This window comes from Phalacrocorax carbo, chromosome 15 (genome assembly GCF_963921805.1).
Source record: "Phalacrocorax carbo chromosome 15, bPhaCar2.1, whole genome shotgun sequence".
In the NCBI taxonomy this organism is placed as follows: Eukaryota; Metazoa; Chordata; class Aves; order Suliformes; family Phalacrocoracidae; genus Phalacrocorax; species Phalacrocorax carbo.
The window spans coordinates 4,380,877-4,399,367 of record NC_087527.1 but is presented as its reverse complement, the minus strand read 5'-3'; the positions used below and the strand labels follow the sequence as shown (position 1 = coordinate 4,399,367).

At 44.4% G+C, this 18,491-nt stretch overlaps 1 protein-coding gene across 2 annotated transcripts in view; it reads left to right on the top strand.

The window, feature by feature from the left end:
• ASCC2 (activating signal cointegrator 1 complex subunit 2) overlaps window positions 1-18,277 on the top strand; it is a 29,112-nt gene extending 10,835 nt beyond the window's left edge. For both annotated transcript variants that reach the window (XM_064465838.1, XM_064465839.1), the window contains exons 7-19: window positions 132-242; window positions 1,168-1,280; window positions 3,351-3,425; window positions 3,984-4,091; window positions 5,370-5,438; window positions 6,165-6,239; window positions 6,497-6,683; window positions 7,272-7,486; window positions 9,126-9,245; window positions 12,773-12,997; window positions 14,736-14,850; window positions 15,419-15,495; window positions 16,016-18,277. In XM_064465838.1, the coding sequence (XP_064321908.1) occupies window positions 132-242; window positions 1,168-1,280; window positions 3,351-3,425; window positions 3,984-4,091; window positions 5,370-5,438; window positions 6,165-6,239; window positions 6,497-6,683; window positions 7,272-7,486; window positions 9,126-9,245; window positions 12,773-12,997; window positions 14,736-14,850; window positions 15,419-15,495; window positions 16,016-16,184 (1,659 nt within the window). In that variant the 3' untranslated portion in view covers window positions 16,185-18,277. The remainder of the gene's footprint in view (window positions 1-131; window positions 243-1,167; window positions 1,281-3,350; window positions 3,426-3,983; window positions 4,092-5,369; window positions 5,439-6,164; window positions 6,240-6,496; window positions 6,684-7,271; window positions 7,487-9,125; window positions 9,246-12,772; window positions 12,998-14,735; window positions 14,851-15,418; window positions 15,496-16,015) is intronic.
• The last annotated feature ends 214 nt before the right edge of the window (window positions 18,278-18,491 follow it).

The following is an 18,491-nucleotide window of genomic DNA, read 5'->3' as shown; positions in this document are numbered from 1 at the left end:
ACGCAGCTCCATGCTGTATGGAAATGGTCCCATATTGCATATGTGATCATAGCAGTGATTGTTAACAAGATAAAGCATGTCCTGCTGCTTTCTCCTGTCTGTTTTAACACTGTTCTGACCTCTTGATTTAGGTGTTCAACAATATTTTGCATAAGTGTGGTTTGCGGTGTGGGGGAGCCTCTGCTGAGCCCCAGAAATTGGAAGAAAAAGTAAATGTGACTCCGGGGAACATGCCTCTCCAGGTAGGACTGTTGCTTCTTGCACTTTACGGTTTGTAGTCCTGCAGACTGAACAGTCGTGGAGCAGTAAGACCACAGAGGGACATTCTGTTCCCAAATACTGGTGGCTCATACAGCACGTGGTTCCATGTCATTGTTTCACTGTTTATCATATGACTTGATGATAAAGCCTTTCCACCATGAGTTGGTTGCTTTGCTCATGTGCATTTCAACGATATCCATTGTATCGTAGGTTCATTTTAAACCTGCTGTCTTTTTCACTTACTCTGGCTTATAGGTAACGTAACAGAGTATCTGACAGAAGTCTCCATGTAAGCCTGACAGTGATCAGGGTTGGATTTCTTTTTCTTCAGAAATGTTTGCTTAACAGTATACTTTAATTAATTAAGAGGGGGTTTTTTTGTGCTAGGTGCTGTATGGGCAGGCCCCATGACAGTGACCACGGTCTACAAAACCTTAGCCATATAGTTTGTGTGGGGGAGTTGTTACAGCTACACTGAAAATCCATCTTGCGCTGGAACGAACCACTGAAATCATCCCTTTAATTCCTGTATTGCTGCTAAGCAGTGCTTCCAGCGAGATGGGGAAGAATACTACATGTGGAGGATATATTGAGGACAAAGCCACTGCCCAAAACAGGATACGATGAGGATTCTCCTAATTTCACAGGACCTTTACCGAGAGTGAGCGGTTGGGATTGCATTATAGATCTTTAAAGGACAGAAGTTTTAGTAGAGATGTTGTGTCTGCTTCTAGACCCAGTAACATGTAATGTGTTTATGATCGATAGCAGACTCTCTTTGTACAGTCAGGAAAAAGGCTTGGTCTGAACGTGATGTGTCCCTGTTAGTGAGTTATACTATGTTCCTAGGAAAACTTGCCTGGCTTTTTTCTCAGTAATTGCTTTTTCTCGCTTTTTCTCTTTCAGGAGCTGAAGGATATTGTGCTGTACTTATGTGACACTTGCACGACACTCTGGGCATTTCTTGATGTCTTCCCAATGGCTTGCCAGACCTTCCAAAAACATGAGTTTTGTTACAGGTACATCTTGGACTGCAGACAGAGCTTGTCTTGGTGAAGTAAAAATACTGACCGTGCTGCTGTGTCCTGTCCCAGTCCTTTCATCATTAAGATTAGACAGATTTAATGCAACTAGAGACTGCTAGGTTCAAACTGACAGGAATACAGAATAATAAATGAATTAATATAGGGGCATCGAGAGTTTCTGTTACGTATTCACCCTTGTCATTATCTATGAGTGATCCTAGAGCCAGGCGACCATGACCACTTCAAAACCCAGCTAAACAGTACTTTGTGTGCTTTGGAAAGGGTGAGGAGGGACAAGCAGAAAAGAATTGTGGACAAAAAGAGCTTCCTGCTGTAGGACCCAAAGCAAGGGAAGTAGATAGTATTTCGGAGTGACAGGCCATCAGGGTCTGAAAATAAATGTTTTAGTTTGATGTTCTGACTAAGTTTTATGTTAGAGAATATTATTGAGGTTTGGCAAAAGCTGAGTGCATGGGAGAGGACGACAAGCCAGCACTATCACAGCTGGGCTGACAGCTAATTCCCTGTCTGACTCGGGATCACAGTGTCAATGAGTCAGGACAGTCTCAAGGACCAGACAGCAGAGTATGTTCCCAGAGAGGCTGCAAGTCCTTGAGTGGCACTTACCCAGCTTGCTCTGTGTGTTTTAAGCTCCCAGATCATCTTGTAGTGTCTTGCCGCAACAGCCTTTGCTAGGATGAAGTCAAGTGTTAATTTATTGTCCTTATGTCCCATTTTGTTTGCTCGTTAGTGTGAATGAACACACATTTGTGTTTTGCTTTTGTTTCCAATCATGTTGCAGGCCTCTGAAGTCTTAAAGCTGCCAGTGGTTTATGGACCACAGGTTGAGTAATGCTGCTCTAGGGTGTGTAGGTTTCTGTCCTCTTTGGATGTTGTTGTCAAGTTGGTTATTGAGAGAAGAGCAGAGTGGAGGACTGCTGGTGGCTGTTTGGACTGGCAAGCAGCACTGCTTACATGCTTGGTTACACGGAGGAGGAAAGCCTTTTGCTCTTAATGGTACCGTTGATGTCAGAGATGTGCTGAAGTAGCCTTGTTGCTGCTGTCCCACCGCACAGAGATCATTTTCATTACTTCTCAATACAGACTAATGACTGGGTCTTTGGAGTGTGGGGAGGGAAAACTGATTTACGTGTAATCTTTTTGGAACCTCTGCGAGTCTGAATCCATCTGCTGGCACTTGCTAATTTCTCTCACTGAGTAAAAGCATCAACCAGCTTTTGCTACATTTGCCTCAAGGATACTCATTTAACATGTTCAGCTCTTAATATGAGACACGGACATAATGTTCCTAATGGGGCCTCTGCTCATCAGTTCGGCAGGCTTGGCTTTTGTGCAAAGTGCTGTAAACTGTTATTTGTAACATCTAGCTACTGATGAAGTGGTATTGGCTGTTATTCTGTGAGAGTGTTTCTTTGCATCTCTGGTGCTCTGTCCCTGAAGGAAAGGGCCTGTGTGGGCTGCCTGGACCAAACGTGCAACTGGACCAAACTCACCTTCTTCGCTTCTTCCCTGCCCCATCTTATTGACGCATCCTCTTAGGTTTTCTGTATATTGGATACTTTCATCTAAATGCCCACCTAGAGCAGAGCTGAATAGCAAGACTAGTAAGACTTTACTGGAAATCACGTCCTGTTTCATATCCAGTTTTCAGCATACAGTAAGATAGGGCCATAAGGATATTGGGGTGGGAGGTGATGTTTCAGAATGGACTCAAGCATATCAGCTCTTGCAGACTGCAAATTGTTTGGGGTGTTTCTCGGTTGGGCAGATCGTTCTTCTGTTCAGTAGCATGATGCTTGTCAAATGCATTTCTTTGCCTACGTCTTCAAAGACACCTCGATTATGTCTTTGATTCCTTAGAGTGCTACCCTTTGTCTAGTGCATATTTGCTCATGTTTCAGGGAAGAAATAATAAAATGGGATAATGCTAATGAGGTGCTGCTTGTGAGGAGAATTTAATGAAATTAACCATTTGATTTGTCTTTTAGCAAATGATTTTTGAAACCTCAGTTGAAGTTATTGTTTTGTTGTCCCTTCGTACAGATTAGCTTCGTTTTATGAATTGGCAATTCCTGAGCTGGAATCTGCAATTAAGAAGAGGCATTATGAGGATAACAGGTGAAAATGGCTGCAAAGGCTTGCTTTTTCTTTTCAATAAAAAACTCCCAGGGCTTAGTTAAAAATTCACTTTGGGTTGCTTTACCCACCTCTGTGGAGTCTTTCTGTCTTTTTTTTTCATGCTGCTTCAAAGAACTCTGAAGAGGTGTCTTTTCTAATTCCACATTTTCCTGGGCAGTGGGGTGACTAATGATTTCTTTCACTGCTGTCTAAGAACAACTTGATGGGAGATGCATTCAAATCGTAACAAAGTGTGAAAATATGAATTATATCTCTTTGTACAGATTGGTCTCATTTTAAGGAGCATACTGTGCTGGTACAGTTGAGATATCCTGTGTCTAGCTGGTGGGACAATTGGTGATTGAGACCAACTTTGTCTAGAGCATGCATTTTTCCTTAATGAGTATGAAATGGCTGTAATCTCTGGTTCGTAGTGCAAATAAATGATTCTACTAATGAAATTCCTCCTCTGGAGGGATAACTCTGGAGTAAAGGTGTGTTAAAGATTCTAATTTCTTGTGCTGATGCCAACAGTGTGTTCTTTTACTCTCTCTGAAGTGTTTTTGCTGATTTGTGGAGAAGAATTTCACATTCCAGGAAGAAGATGATAGAAGCTTTCCACATCCTCATAAACCAAGTCTGTCTGCAGCCCATCTTAGAAAGCAGGTATTGGCACTTGGACTCCATGGTGCTAGCCAGTTATTTTATTGCCATTGTGGGGGAGATTGTTTCCTCGTTTTCAGATTTACTGGAGATACTGCTATTTGTGTTGGGGTTATAGCCAAAGACTTTGGCTAAGATCAGAATTCTGTTGTCCTGCATAGCAGGAATATCCCAGATGAAGCTATATGATCCAGAATTGGTGTGGTGAGCTGTGTGTTGACTCCACTGAAGTGGGACAAGGCTGGGGTCCAACAAGCTTTCTAACCTCAGTTATGGCTAAGCTGCAGACTAATGCAGTGTGTAGACACCTTGACTGAGACACCACTGTAAAAGCAATGCAGTGTTACAGAACACTGAAAACAGTAATTTTAAATCTAGATACCGGTGCCTTACCTAATTCTACCCCTGCTCCTGTTGTGAACATTATTAACAGGTAGCTCTGTGAGTAATCTGAAAATGAAGGCAAGTATAACTGTCCTTACTTTAAAATAGAGAAATAAAGAGAAGTTAAATGACCCAAAATCACGCTGTACATTGGGGACAGAGACAAGAACCTGGATCTTGTGCTTAGAACCGTAGACCAGTGCTGTCTTGGGCTGGTCTGTCTTTGCCTGTACTTGTTACAGGTTTCGTAGATTACTGGTCTCTGGCTCCTGTTCTGCTTGAATATTTTCCCTGGTTTGATATCAGGAGAGTTGTCCAAGAAGATGAGGGTCTGTTGGTGGAATTCCTTATTGAGAGACCTGGAGTTGCTTCCTTGACTTCCTCTGTGACATGGACTGAATCTCCCAATCCGTCTGTGCTAGAAGTCCAAGCCTTAAAGGAGCCATAGTAGCCTTGCCTTACCCTCTCTTACCTGAGTATTGCCTTTCAGTACCCACCAGAATATTGGAAGTATAAAGGAACCAGAGTGTAATGCATTCCAATTCCACAGTATTAAGGACTGTATAAACTTCAGAGCTAGTAAAGGACAGCTCCACACACTCATTGCCAGTTTGACAAGAGCTAAAGCTACTGTGGAAACGATATGTCTGGCTTCTAGGGAAATATCTTTTTCTTAACACTGATCTACTGTTTGCTGAAGCCATAAAAGAAACTTGTTTCCATTTGACCAGTTGCTCCTGTGAAAGCCAAGAGTGGACTGAAATCTATTTTCAAATGGGATTTTCCCTTGATATGTGAACGTGACTAGTTTGGCTAGTGAGGCAGAATGTGGAGATTGTGCAATGCAGTAGGCTTACCGCTGAGTTTTTTACTCTGTTGTGCCATTGTTTTCTGCAGCTGTGAGAACATTCAGCCTTTTATTGAGGAATTTCTACAGATCTTCACTTCGGTGCTTCAGGAAAGGAGGTGAGTCTGGCTGAAAGAGGCCCAAGGGGGAGGGTCAGCTTGCCTTCCTCTTCCATTCTTTACAACAGAATTGCCCGAGACATTATTATGAGGCATTATGATGCATTTGGGAGTTAGAAATCACTCTAACTAGTTCGGAGAACTGCTGTGAGAGAATTTCAGACCACAGTACAGACTTTATTGCGAAGGTGAGAAGGATGTTGCATGACGCTGGAGAATGTTAGCCTTCACTCTCTTTAATCCAGGCTTGCAAAGTGGAGGATAGCAATTTAGCCATCCTTGACAAGTTAGGCTATTATTACTAAACTGTGCTTTTCAACTGGGGTGACCAGAGCAGAAAGATGTTAAGTGCTAATACTGAAGACCTGAAGCAAATAAGTGGCAAAACTGGGAATTTGATCTTGTCCTCCTGACGATGCTGTCATTCTGATCATGTTCAAGTCATAAACCGCATTCGCTCTGTAATGCGGCACTGGGTTACAGGTCGCAGCATCATGAGTGTTGCAGCTGGCTCTGATGGCTTGGGGGAAGTGTTGCTGCAGTATAATGGGGGCAAAATCAGACGTGGCAACCCGTGCTGGAATTCAGTATTGGGTGATAGGTTGTACATGTTCCTGCCTGAGCAGTGAGGAAGTCAAAAGTGGTGTAGCAGGGATGGTAGTGTGACAGGTCTGCTTGTAATTTATTCTTGAGTTTGACTGATTAAACTTGCTTCTGCAACTCCAGATTTCTCCGTGACTATGATGAGCTGTTTCCTGTGGAGGATGATGTCAGTCTGCTTCAGCAAGCATCTTCCACACTGTATCCTTTGCTGTCACCTTGGGGTTTTGCAGAGCTGGGTGCTCTTAGATACCTTCACGCCAGTGGCATTTCCAGTGTTGCTGCTTCTGGTTAAGCTGCATGACTGGCAGTGAGTGACGGAAAGTTTTTCCTTAAAAAAAGAAAGGGGGGAATGTTAATGTAGGCACAGGCTTGTAAGTCACTGAAAATGGCATAGTTGCTTCAAGGTGAGGTGTGAATATGTGCATCTAGAAACATCCTTAATGCTGTTCTCGTAGAGATGAGACCAGGACAGCCTATATCCTGAAAGCAGTGGAAGGTGCGTGGGAAGGGGTTGACAGGAAAAAAGCACAAGTCGTTAAAGACCCAACACCACCAGCAGCATCTAATGGAGCATCAGCAATAGTGGAGAGCACCACTGAGGACATGGAAGAGCTCGGGGCTGCATATGCATCAGGGGATGAGGTGAGGAGAGGTGTATGGATAGGGCTGGGTTCTGCCCTTTCTGCCCTTACTTCATTTGTCCGTGAAGAGAGGATTGGTTTGCACAGTTTGGGAGATTACATGAGATTTTGTCTCATTTCTTACTTTTGCTAGATTTCAGTGCACCCCCGCGTGCCTGGTGAAATGAGAAGCAAAGCTACACCTGAATCCCAGCTTTATCTTTTGAGCAAATTGCTTCTAACTCCTGTTGGCTTGGGTTTCCTGTTGCTGAGGTTTATTTAAATACTGTGCTTCAGTGGTGTAGTTCATGTGCATATTTTTTTAAATACACAGTTCCTATGTTACTTGAAGAAGAGCTTATCTGGAGTATCCTTGCTGACTCAGGGACAGACAAAAGTAGTTGTGTGCCCAAGTCTGTGTCAGAGACCTTGTGTAATAGAAACAACCTAGCTGATTTCTCTTCTTTTGACTTCAGTCTTCGACGACTTTGTGTTTAAATTCTGATAACCCAGACTGCTCCCTTCCCTTTCTTAACGTGCATACCTGCCATCCCTCAGCTGCTGTCTCTTCCCTGTAATGCCACCGTTTCTGTTTCTGTTTGGTATGTAGTGTGCCGGCGCAGCTGCTGCGCCTGTTGTCAAGGTGTCAGGGGTGGAGCTGGACTCTCTCATCTCCCAAGTGAAAGACCTGCTGCCAGACCTTGGTGAGGGCTTCATCCTGGCCTGCCTGGAAGAGTACAGTTACAACGCAGAGCAAGTGATCAACAACATTCTAGAAGATAAACTGGTGCCATACTTGGATAAGCTGGACCGAACAATGCAAAGGTGTGGGGCAACTTCTGGCACAGCTTTGCCTTTTAGGTTTTTGTTTGTGGGTTATCATTTCCCATCATTCTTACTGAAGTTCAGACACTTGTAGAGCTCTAAGTAGTTGCATGTGCATTTTCTTGGGGTAGACAGCTGCAGGGAGAGCTTCTCATTGCCATCTGCCACTAGCTTTCTGCCCTCGTTGTGTCCCTGCAGAGGACTAGAACATTCACTGTTCAGCATTTCAGTAGAGCGGTTGATGGGTTGTGTTTTGTGATGGGGGACAAAAAAAATACTTGTACATTAAACACTCAAATAAGAACCATTAAAATTCCATCATGGGGACATGGGCTTAGCCTGGACTGGGCAGCAGAACATGTTGCCTTCAAAAGTTATTTTGCTGCAGAAGACAGGGTCATAGGTGTCAAAATCCCAGCTGTCCTGTGGGAAGAGGCATTTTCAAAGGAACTAATTCAGCTGAAAATCAACCTGCAGTGTCAAATACAGTATTTGAAAGGCTGCTGTTTTGTCACTGAAGATAAACCAGAGAGAGATTGTAAACGGCAATTTAGATCCCTTTTTATCTACCCTTTGACAAACTTGCCAGGCTTTTGCTTGCTTCTCTGGGATGTAGGGTTTATAGCTGGCAGTGGAATGAGTTGTTTTAGTCTGTCTGCAGCTGCTTGCATGTGTTTGTGCTGCAACAGCAGTTTCTGACTGAGTGTCAGGATGCGAATGTGCTTTTCGTTCACATTTCATGGAGGAACGGGCAGACTGTCCCATTGTTGCATTAAAAAAGGAAAGGATCTTTATCAGAAAAATGATGTAAAAAAAATCTTGGTTTTGCAACAATCTTCATGCTCCCACAGTCAGATCTGCTGTCTTTGGCACGAATTATATGGCTTTGGAAGGGTTGTTTTTTTCTGCAAAGCCAGCAGTACCAGAAGATAGGGCTGGATTTTCTTTTTCCTGCCTTTTGCATCTTGAAGCAAAACTGCCAGTTCAATAGCAAATGTAGAATTTTGATCACTGCTGATTTTAGAATTGAGCACAGCAGTGTCTTCAGATGCCCAGCTGAGTTAACAGCACCAACAAAATGAATGTAAAAATAATGGTCTTTTGACTTTTAAGTTGAACAAATGTAAACCTGGAACCCTGAGAAAGAATTAAGAAGGAACCATAGGGAGATAAATATCCTGAAATCAACAGTGGCAAATTATTGGAATTTTTTCCAGCATGTAATTCATCATACTTAGTGTTTGGTTTTACTGAGTCACTGTTTTGAGACCAGGCAGTCTGTTGAATATTCCTTGTACCTGTACAGTTTTACTTATTCTTAAATGAACAGAAAATTTTCTTTTTGTATTTCTGTAAGTTGCTTTAGTTTCCCAACAAAGATAAGCTTTTGAAAACTGTGCCTTTTATCTTAGACCAATGCTGTGTAGTGGTCGTGCACATACTATGGTGCAGCTGTGAAATGAAGGAGTAGCAACCTGTGACACAGTCAGCCCACACCACAGAGAGGATCTTGGCATGCTGTGGACGACCTTGAGACTGACAAATAACAAACCAAGGTCTTAGGAAGGAGAGGACTTGGTCTTCCTCAGTTCACCTTTGGTTTTATACTCTTTTTTTTTTTTAATTTTTCTTTTAACAGACAGCTGAAGCCAGACCCTACTCCTCTAGTCACTTCTCGCTATAATGTTTTCCAGAATGATGAGTTTGATGTTTTCAGTAGGGATTCAGTGGACCTTTCTCGGATACAAAAAGGCAAGCGGTGAGTATCATGCACCCTTAACTAACCCTGTCTGTCAAGAGGAATAAACATCTGTGAACCTGCGAATTTACTTCCCGAACAAACCTCCTGCAAGAATTTGTTGGCAGGGGGTAAGGCTTATCAAAAATCTTCCCCACCTGTTTCTTTTGTTTCTCTGGGAAGGTAAAATGAAATATTATTAGGGGGTTGGTGTCAGTGTTTTTCCTAATTGGCTTTTCTCTGTATGCTGCTAGAGATTGCTCTGCCAAGCTCATTTGTAATGTTGGGCTCTTGCTTCTTGGTCTTGTTAAAGTTGTACTGAACAACAAACCTTGAAAAGCAACCATCTCTACGAGCTTGGGATTGTGACTCAGAACTGAGAATAATGGTTTGGTGTAGATCCAAGTGAAGCTTCAATATCCATCTACTTCAAAAATCTGATAACCCTTAGTGACCTAGACTACTTTTGTTGTTCCTGCTGCTGTAAGCTTCCTGCAGAAGGGCAGTTCCTTTCCTTTCTGCCTAGTTTGGTGTGTTGTGCACGGCCATGCTCCCTGCAAATTTACATTAGGGCATTATCCTGGTGGCTCTCGTGGATGTCAACTGTATCTCTACAATAGGGATGACTTGTTTTAGTTTCTTTTAATACACTTTCTCTAACCAGCTAAGTCTGATCTTTATGTTGGTATGTATTTATGTGGAGCATAAATAGAAGTCTGGGTGGAGATTGAGCTGCATGACCCTGGGAGCTCCTGGTTCGGGTTTGGTTGCAAAGCTGCATGAAACTCTTGGGAGAAAACCACTTTTGTCCTAAAGTCCAGTCAAACAGTTCAGCAGCAGTGCTATAATGCTTGTATTGGCTCAGCTATGCAAGAAAGTAAATTTTTTTCCCTCTCGGCAAGACAGTGACTTTTGAAGGGTCCATAGCTAGGAATTCACAGGCACCACCTCTCTCCTTTCTCCTCATCATGTTGCCTTGCTCAGAGAGCAGGCAGGCACCTTCTCAGCAGCAGCCTTGTGTGCAGGCACGCTCAGTTATCTCCCACCTCCCGAATGTTTTGCATGTATGGGTGGCTGCTGCAGTGGCTGGACAGGGCCAGAGAGCACTGTCTGAGGTCAGCACAGCACACCCAGTCTGTGGAATAACCCTGCTGGGAGCTCCCTCTGCAGATCACTTACAGAGCTTTGAAAGTTTGAAGTCATCCCTGAGCTGGGTTGTGCGACCCTGCTCCCAAGGCGTTGCTCTCCGGCTGCTCCCAGGGAGGCTGTGCCTTCTCTCAAACAGTAACAACATTCCTTGAGAAAGCTGTCATCTCTTCTGCTGTACTGTTACGTGACCTCTTGGGATTATCCTCTTACTGCTGCTGTTCCTGGTGTCTCTTGGCCTCCCTCAGGCAATGTCTTCATTTCGAAACAGTTCTTACACTGAGAACATTCTCTCTGCAGGACTCCAGACATGTTAGTGATGTTTTCAGTGGTTTTTGAAACCTGGATGTAACTATCTGGGATCAGCAATGTACACCCTATGCCCAAAGTTGATCACATCTAACTAAATCAAAGGATAAGCTAAGGTACCTTGCTCTCTAGGATTTAACGTTCAGAACTCCATATGTATGAAGAGTGTGTCCTTTCAGCACTGGAAGTGCAACTTCCTCAGTAGTTCTTGATCTACAAGCAAGAAATCTTATGCTTCACCCAGGGATCTGGGTAACAGAGTTCTCATAGCCTAGTTTGAGATCTGCTTTGAATTCAAATTGTATCACCATATATTTTTTATTTTTTCTGTTGGTTTTTTTTTTGTCTCCTTAAAATCTTTTGCTCACCAAATTCTGCTGGTGTTTAGAGTGGTGTTGCTGGCTAAGCATGATGTTGCAGTAGTGCTTCAGGAGCCAGGTCAGGTTGGGTCCCACTGCACTAGCTGCTGTGTGGGTAAGGGTAAGCAGTTTGGGGCAGGGCCTGGTAAGCTGAAGGAGAAAGACACTCCAGGATGAGGAGAGAGACAAGCATGAGGAGATGAACATACTAGCACGATTCTTTGCTGATCCTGAAAAGTCATGTAACCTGTCTTTGCCTGTCCAGCCATAATTGCTAGCTGAATCTATCTCTTGAAGTCAGAACACGTCCTGAACACTGTGGGACTGGAGGAGTTATCCCACTGTTTTTCCTGGAATTGGTGTCTGAAACATTTCATTGCAGCTCTTCTGTAGTCATCAGACCAGCTCAACAGGAAACAATTATCAAATACTTAGTTCAGCCTCATGCTGAACACCAGCAGAAGATGCTATCCCAGCCTGGGTATGTGTGAACTAACCACAAGCTTCGTAGGGCATTTTGCAGCTGAATGCAGGCATGTAACTGAGTGAGTCATGGAAGAGAGGGGAACCACATCTATCTGTCACGTTACTTTGTTTTGAGATCCTTAATGAAAATCAGGCTGCTTAGATCACTTCCCCACTGCTTGCTAGTGTGTCACATAAGCCTATCCATTCTTGGGTCACCGACAGCCTGCCTTGGATGGGTTCTTTCTCTGATAATATCCAGATGCCAAATAGACCACTGATGCATGTTCCTCCTAGACTTTGAGGGCTGCAGATTGTCCCGTGAATACTTGTCAGTGGAATCCCTTACTGCTTTGCTGTAAGCATATACTTGGCTAGTCTGAAAAATCGGGCTTCAAAGAGTTTATGCTTGTGCAGCTTGAGACGCAGCATCTCAGTAGCTGCTTTTTAATACCTCTGTCAAAATTCTGTTTCTTGGTCTTTCATTCTTTAAAATTACTATAGTTTACTTGCCTCCTAAGTTTTTAAAAAAATTGTACATGCAGTGCTTTGAGATAGACTAGTGATTCTGATTCAACCTAGTTTGTTCTTTTCATTGTTAGTTGTGCTTATTCTAATCCTTACTTGCTGCATTGGTAATTTTTTGGCTCTCCCCATCCACATTCGTATTTTGCATCTTATATTTGTAAGCTGAGGTTCTTGGCTATAGGAACATACGTGTCTGTGCAGCAGTTACTCCAATGCAGCCCTGGTGGGTGATTTGCAGCTGTGCGTGCTACCGCAGTGAGACGATACTGCAGCATGGTGTTAGAGGGCACTCTGGACCTGGCAGAGCCGTCTTGTAGACTGGAGTCTTAGCCCTAACAGTTTGCCATTCAAGATTCATGGGATTTCTTGTGTTGTTTGGATCTTGGCCAAATTTCAGCTTGAGTATAATTGCATGTGGCCTCCTGTAAAAGCTTCCGTTCTGTCTCAGATGACAGTGGTGGTCTCCAATTCCTGTTCTTATCTGCTGCGTAATCTTGCTGGGCTTCTGTTTAAAAATGACTTTGTTCTAAGCCCGGAGTGGCTGTTTTTAGTAGCCAGACAAACAGCCCTGTTATAAATGAGAGGGGAAATAGGTGGGCTTAAGTAGTGCTTGTGGAGTTTGAGATGAGCCTCTGTTACTTCAGCTCCCACTTACTAACAGGAAAAAAGTCACTTTTAGAGAAGATCTTCACATACTGCCTTTCTGTGTCTGCCTCCCCATTTCCATGCTGTGGAATGCAGGAGGGAGAAGGACACGACCAGGAGTTTGCTGAATGACAAACGCCTGATTGCTGAGCAGAAGGAGCGCTACAGGCAGTACAGCGTGATTGTGGAGGAGATCCCTGTGCCGCAAGGAGAAGCTCAGCTCTACAAGGAGGACTATGAGGATGAATATGATGACACCTACGATGGAAACCAAGTGGGGGCAAATGATGCTGACTCGGATGATGAGCTGATTAGTCGGAGGTAGGTGCTGTGGCTTCAGTGAATGGGAAGTTGATGGGAATCGCCACCTAGAGTTGTCTGGCTCTCACAAATCTGCTCCACACTGGGTTTTGGCTCTGTTTCTCAATAAGAACATGCTTCAAACCACCCCTTTTGAAGGAGGGAGATTTGGCTTCCTCTTCTCCTGTTGGTAGGGAGTGTTGCCATGGCATGCACCCAGGGTGTTCTCAGTCTTCCACTTTCTGTGTCTGCAGGACTCAGCCATCGCCTCAACTAACCAACAAATCCAAGAGGGGAATTTGCCATTGTGTTGAAACTCACACCCAGCGGTGCTTCTGCTTATAGAAAACTGGCCTGCAGCAGGGGAAAATTGGCTATCTTGAATAATCGGGATTGAGTGTAGCTGGGTAATGTAACATGGCTGGTTAGCAAAGGAAAACTTCAAAATTTGGAAAACTGTACAACCGGACTTCTCCTTGCCAATCCCCTCTGACATCTCAGAGTGATGGCCCCTGGAACTCAGTCCTTGATGGACTGCACAGCACTCTCCACAATGACTGACAGCTGGAGACAATTAGCTTATAGGAAGCAAAGGGTTAGTTCGGGATGGGGGCTGTATAACATTTATTTTAGAAATAAGAGCTAGATATAGAAAACACATGTTTTAAGAGCTGGTTTAACATTTCTGAAGGTTGCCTTTTAAATTCTGAAGTATTATGAAGAAGTCGCTATTTCTAACCTCAAACCAAAATGCATCTTTGGGGTTCTTTTGTTCCTTTTGCCTTTTTTTCCCCTCCCCCTCCTTAAGTGTGGTAAGGCTTCAATTTCAATCCTTTTTGTGGTTTGCCTGTTACAGTGTGGCACTCAGGTCTTTTCCCCTACTTCAGGTGCTCAGTGCTCACTGCTCCTAGAGAGGCAGTAGGAATAATTAGTGAATGTTACTGCTGAAAACTAGGTCTCTAGGTTTGAAGTAACAAAGGCTTTTCTGGTTTTACATTTATTGCTTCAACAGTGGAACGATGGATCTGAATTCAAATAGAATTTAAGTGCACACACACACCCACCCCCATATATCAAAGATGAGCTGTTGGCATGTAGTAAATTCTGCCTCCACTCCCCCAGGCGCTTTGCTGCTCTGTGTGTTCAGGGTGATTCATAAAGCTTGATGGATTTTTTCCAAGTATTTCCTCCTGTATGAAAATGGGGCACAGCAATGAAACTGGGGCTCCGTGGATAACCGCTGACTTGTCGTCGAGGTTCTGGACCATAGCATTTTCTGAGTATTAATGTTTCTGTCTTCGTCTGAGCTTGAGGTTTGAGGATTTGTCTTGGTACAGGAGGTGCTCCCTGACTGGCGAGCTAAAGCCTAGCTAGGTATACTCCTTACCAGTACCTTGTGGCTGTGCCTGGATCCCCTCCTCCCAGAGGAAGCAGTTGTTTCCTTGGAGAAATTCCTTGTGAGGTTTCAGGTTTTTCCTGACCTCCTTTTTTCAACTATTATTATTTTCAGTAACAACTTCATAGTGAACATTCCTCACTAAAGAACATGTGTTCGTTAATTGCCCGCAGTAAACGTGTCATTAGCTACTGGGTCTCTTTTTTTTTTTTTTTTTTCCTGAAGAAAAAAAAAGAAAGTCCATGAGATTTGTAGCTTCTCATTTTTGGAAGACATGATGCAAACCAAAAAGGATGTGCTGTTCAGTGAAACATTTGTGGCTGTACTGTCTTCATTGCTGACTGTTTCTGTCTCAATTCTCAGGCCATTCACAATTCCTCAGGTCTTGAGACCTAAAGGACAAGAGGAAGGAGAGGAGGAAGAGGAAGAGGATGGAGAGGAGGAGGAGGAGGAAGCGGCTGAGAAGGAAAGAACAAAGGTGACATTTAGTTTGTTGTTGGATGTGCATTAAGATTTACCATATGTCTTATCTGCTTCACGTGCAGAGTGATGTGGAGCAGATTCCCTCTTTGAGAGTGAGTCTTTTAAGAGTAGCACAGAGACTGAGCTGCTTTTCAGAGTGGCTGCTTCTGCAGTCTGCTTGACTGTGAAACGTCCTGAGTACAGCTATCCACTGCTTCCTAGGCTAACTGTACTGGAGCAATGACACTTACCCCGTGGAAAGGGCTTAATCTCCTTTATTCCCTAGACGGACAATGCCAGCAGAACACTATGAGAGTCGCTAATGCTCTGTTGTCATGGATGTACTGGAAATAATGATGTTGATGGTGTTGCTGGCAGAGGTAGGATGTGGGAAGGCGTCTCAGTCAGGTTTTCTGCCAGGTTTTGTGTTTAGAGTCACTGACACCAATCCTGCTGGCTCAGCCAGAAGAGGTAATGAACAATGAATTGACTCTGTTCCATGCTCCAGCGGAATCAGCTCCTGCTCTAGCCTTTTGCATGATGCTGATGAGTCTAATGACCTCTTTCCTTCCTTCCTATGGTAGGACCATTTTGTGCAGGACCCAGCTGTACTGCGGGAGAGAGCTGAAGCCAGGCGACTGGCTTACCTTGCAAGGAAAGGGTAAGTAAGCATCTCCCTCCGCGGGGTGAAACCGTGGCTCTGCAGTTAGCAGATGTTTTGCTGCTGACTGGAATTACTGAGGGTATACCTGTTCATTAACATTCCTGTATGTCAAGGTCACTACTGTGGTGGTGTTAACTTCCTCATCCAACTTCTACTTCACTACTTGTTCTATCCCATCAAACGGGTAGGCATGTCCCTTTATCATAAGCAGCAGAGCCCTGTGCAAGACAAGATCTTGGAGAGTACAGCTTCCCAGAGCTTGAACAGCTCCCACAGGGACTTCAGGACAGTTTAATAGCTGGCTTTAGCTGACAGACTCAATGCGTAGAAGGACGCAGCCATTGTGTGGCTAATGCTGATGCTCTGCTATTGCAGAAGCCCTGCGGAGGTGGGGTGAGCTGTGGCTCGAGGCCTGCTGGCTGAACTCCTCACACCCAGTTGTTTCTTGGGATCAGTATATTATGTCCCCCAAGTGTGCAGTGTGCTTGTTGTGATGTCCTTTTTCTGTGTACTCCAGGCACAAGCACGACAGCTCTGCTGTCGTTGGGAATGTGAAGGGCCATGGGCAGAACCGCGAAACAGTGCAGGAACGAAGGAAGAAGGAAGCAAACAAAAGCACAAGAGCTAACCATAATCGACGAGTCATGGCTGACAGAAAGCGGAATAAAGGCATGATTCCTTCCTGAATGACTCTTAGTGCAGGTGTTGCATCATCCCCAGTCCTCTGCTTAGGAGGAGGCAGTTGTGCTGTTCCCTCAGCGCTCCCTTTGCTCAGGGGACTGGATGTTGTGGTTCAATACCTTGTACTTCAGCTCATGCGGAATTGCACGCCCTGTGGGAGGGTTGCCCGTTCATGGAAAGGAACTGCCCTCCAGACAGATCCTGACTGCTCTTCACTTCATAGAGAGACATGTGTATGACGGTGGGCTGCACCGCGATGCATCAGACAGGCTGCACCAGCCTTTCATTTCCTTTTGTACTATTTATAATTCTGAGAATTTTATTTTCATACTGGCTCCATGCGCCCTCTCTGCAACTCAAGTGGGCTTCCAGGCCATGCAGCGGGCAGCTCTGAGAGCGAGGCTTCCCTGGAACAGCCCTCAGCTTTCTGCTCCACTGAAATGCCTTATCCTGAAGTACAACTTGAAGGTTGATAAGAAAACGCTCAGGCTATTCCCATTGCTGACAGACACACAGGAGTTCAGGTGAATAAGACCTCATCATAAATTTATGTCCCTTGAGTGAGGCGTGTGAAAACAGAACGTGCAAATAAATGATTTAATTCTGTTAGTTGGTGTTTTAGGCTCTTGCGAACCGTATTGATCTTTAACTTGGAGGAATGTCAACAAGCCTTTTAATGTGCTGTGTCTGCAGGCAGTGAAATTCAGCTGCTCTTTTGTGTTGGTTTAGTGTAAGAAGATCTAGCCACCGCCACGGATACTAAAGACACTTGAACATCAGGATCAAGGCATCCTAAACTACATGACAGTAGCATCGAAATCAGAGTTGAAGGCAGCAGGGTCAAAGTCCCCTGGGGAGCTGCCTCCACAATAACCACTTGTCACACTCTGTGAAGCAGAATTGCCCTGATCATCATGTTTGCTGTTGGGAAGGCTGGGAGTAAACAGTTTGTAGTTGCTGAAAGGACTTTCCCTACCCAGGGAGACACACTTATTACTGAGTTTACTTTGTAACCTGTTTGTAAGGTGCTCAAATGCCATGGCATTAGCAGCTATGCTGTGCCTAGGTCAGCCTGGAGTATCCGCCAGCAGCTGGTGATAAAACTGTTCCAGTCGCTGTTGTCATGGAGCACTAGCATGTCTTTGGAGTGCTGTCCCCATCACAGAGGCAAACTTCCAGGTACACAAGCAGGCTTTGCTTGGTAAATCTGCTTTTGAGTACCCTCTCCCACCACCCCCCTCTGTTTTTTCTGGTATTGTATAAAGTCAAGCATGCAAAGGTGCCTGTGGTTGTCATCTGTGTGCTGAGAAAATCAGCAGTGGGTTTTGTAGCGTTAGAGCTACCGTTTGAGGGTAAACCTAGTGCTGCCTTCCCACTTCGGAACGCTGCAGAAGGAGCACTTTGGAAATAAGCTCTGTAGGCACATACATTGCTGCCTAGTTTTACACAGAGGGCGGGGACTACAGGACTGTACGATTAGTGCTGCTGCCAAACACTATTGTGAGAAAGTGCAGAAATGGCCGTCACCGTTACGCGAATAAGGTGAAGTCCTGAGTGCTCGGAGGACATGATTTTTCTTTGTGTATCAGTACTGCCCAAACCCCCTAATGACAAGGCATTGGAAAAAGGGAATTTTATATACCAATTTCCCCCAATCCACTGTTGAGGGAAATCACCTGCCAGGATAAACTAACTCTCTGCTCTTCTCTAGCTACTCTCCTCTGGACTAATAGCTTCATTTACTCTCTGCCAGTCCACCACAATGCTGCCTCTCCCTTCCTAATACTGTATTCATCTTCAGTTCTTGCTTCTAAGAAGCTGCAAATCTCTATCACCCGCTCAGCATAGCGTGAAGCTATCAGCTCTGCAGCCAGAGCAGGTAGTAAAGCAGGCACTTATACTGTACAAGATTATCCCAAGAAAGCTTAAATGGTTCCTCTTAAGCGTCTCTATAAAAGCACAGCTGGGACTGTGAAAGCTGTGGTTGGTTTTTGCTCAGAAAACACAAGCACAATCGTTTTTAAGTCCTGTGTTCTTCGACGTTTTACTCCTGACACCTATTTACAAATCCAATAAAGCTTCTTTCATTAGTACTGGCTCTAATTTGCTCTGCCTCATCCATTGCTATAATTCCTCCTTATTAGTGAAAATACAGGAGGAGGGAGAGATGCAGCTTCTGGGCTGGCACTGTGGGAAAGTAAGAAGAGCAGGAGTCACTCAGCTGGATCTTCCTACAGCCACCTGAGAGCACAGAGCAATTAACTGCATCATTACCCCAAACAGCACCTGAACAGGCCTTCCTGGTGAATGGA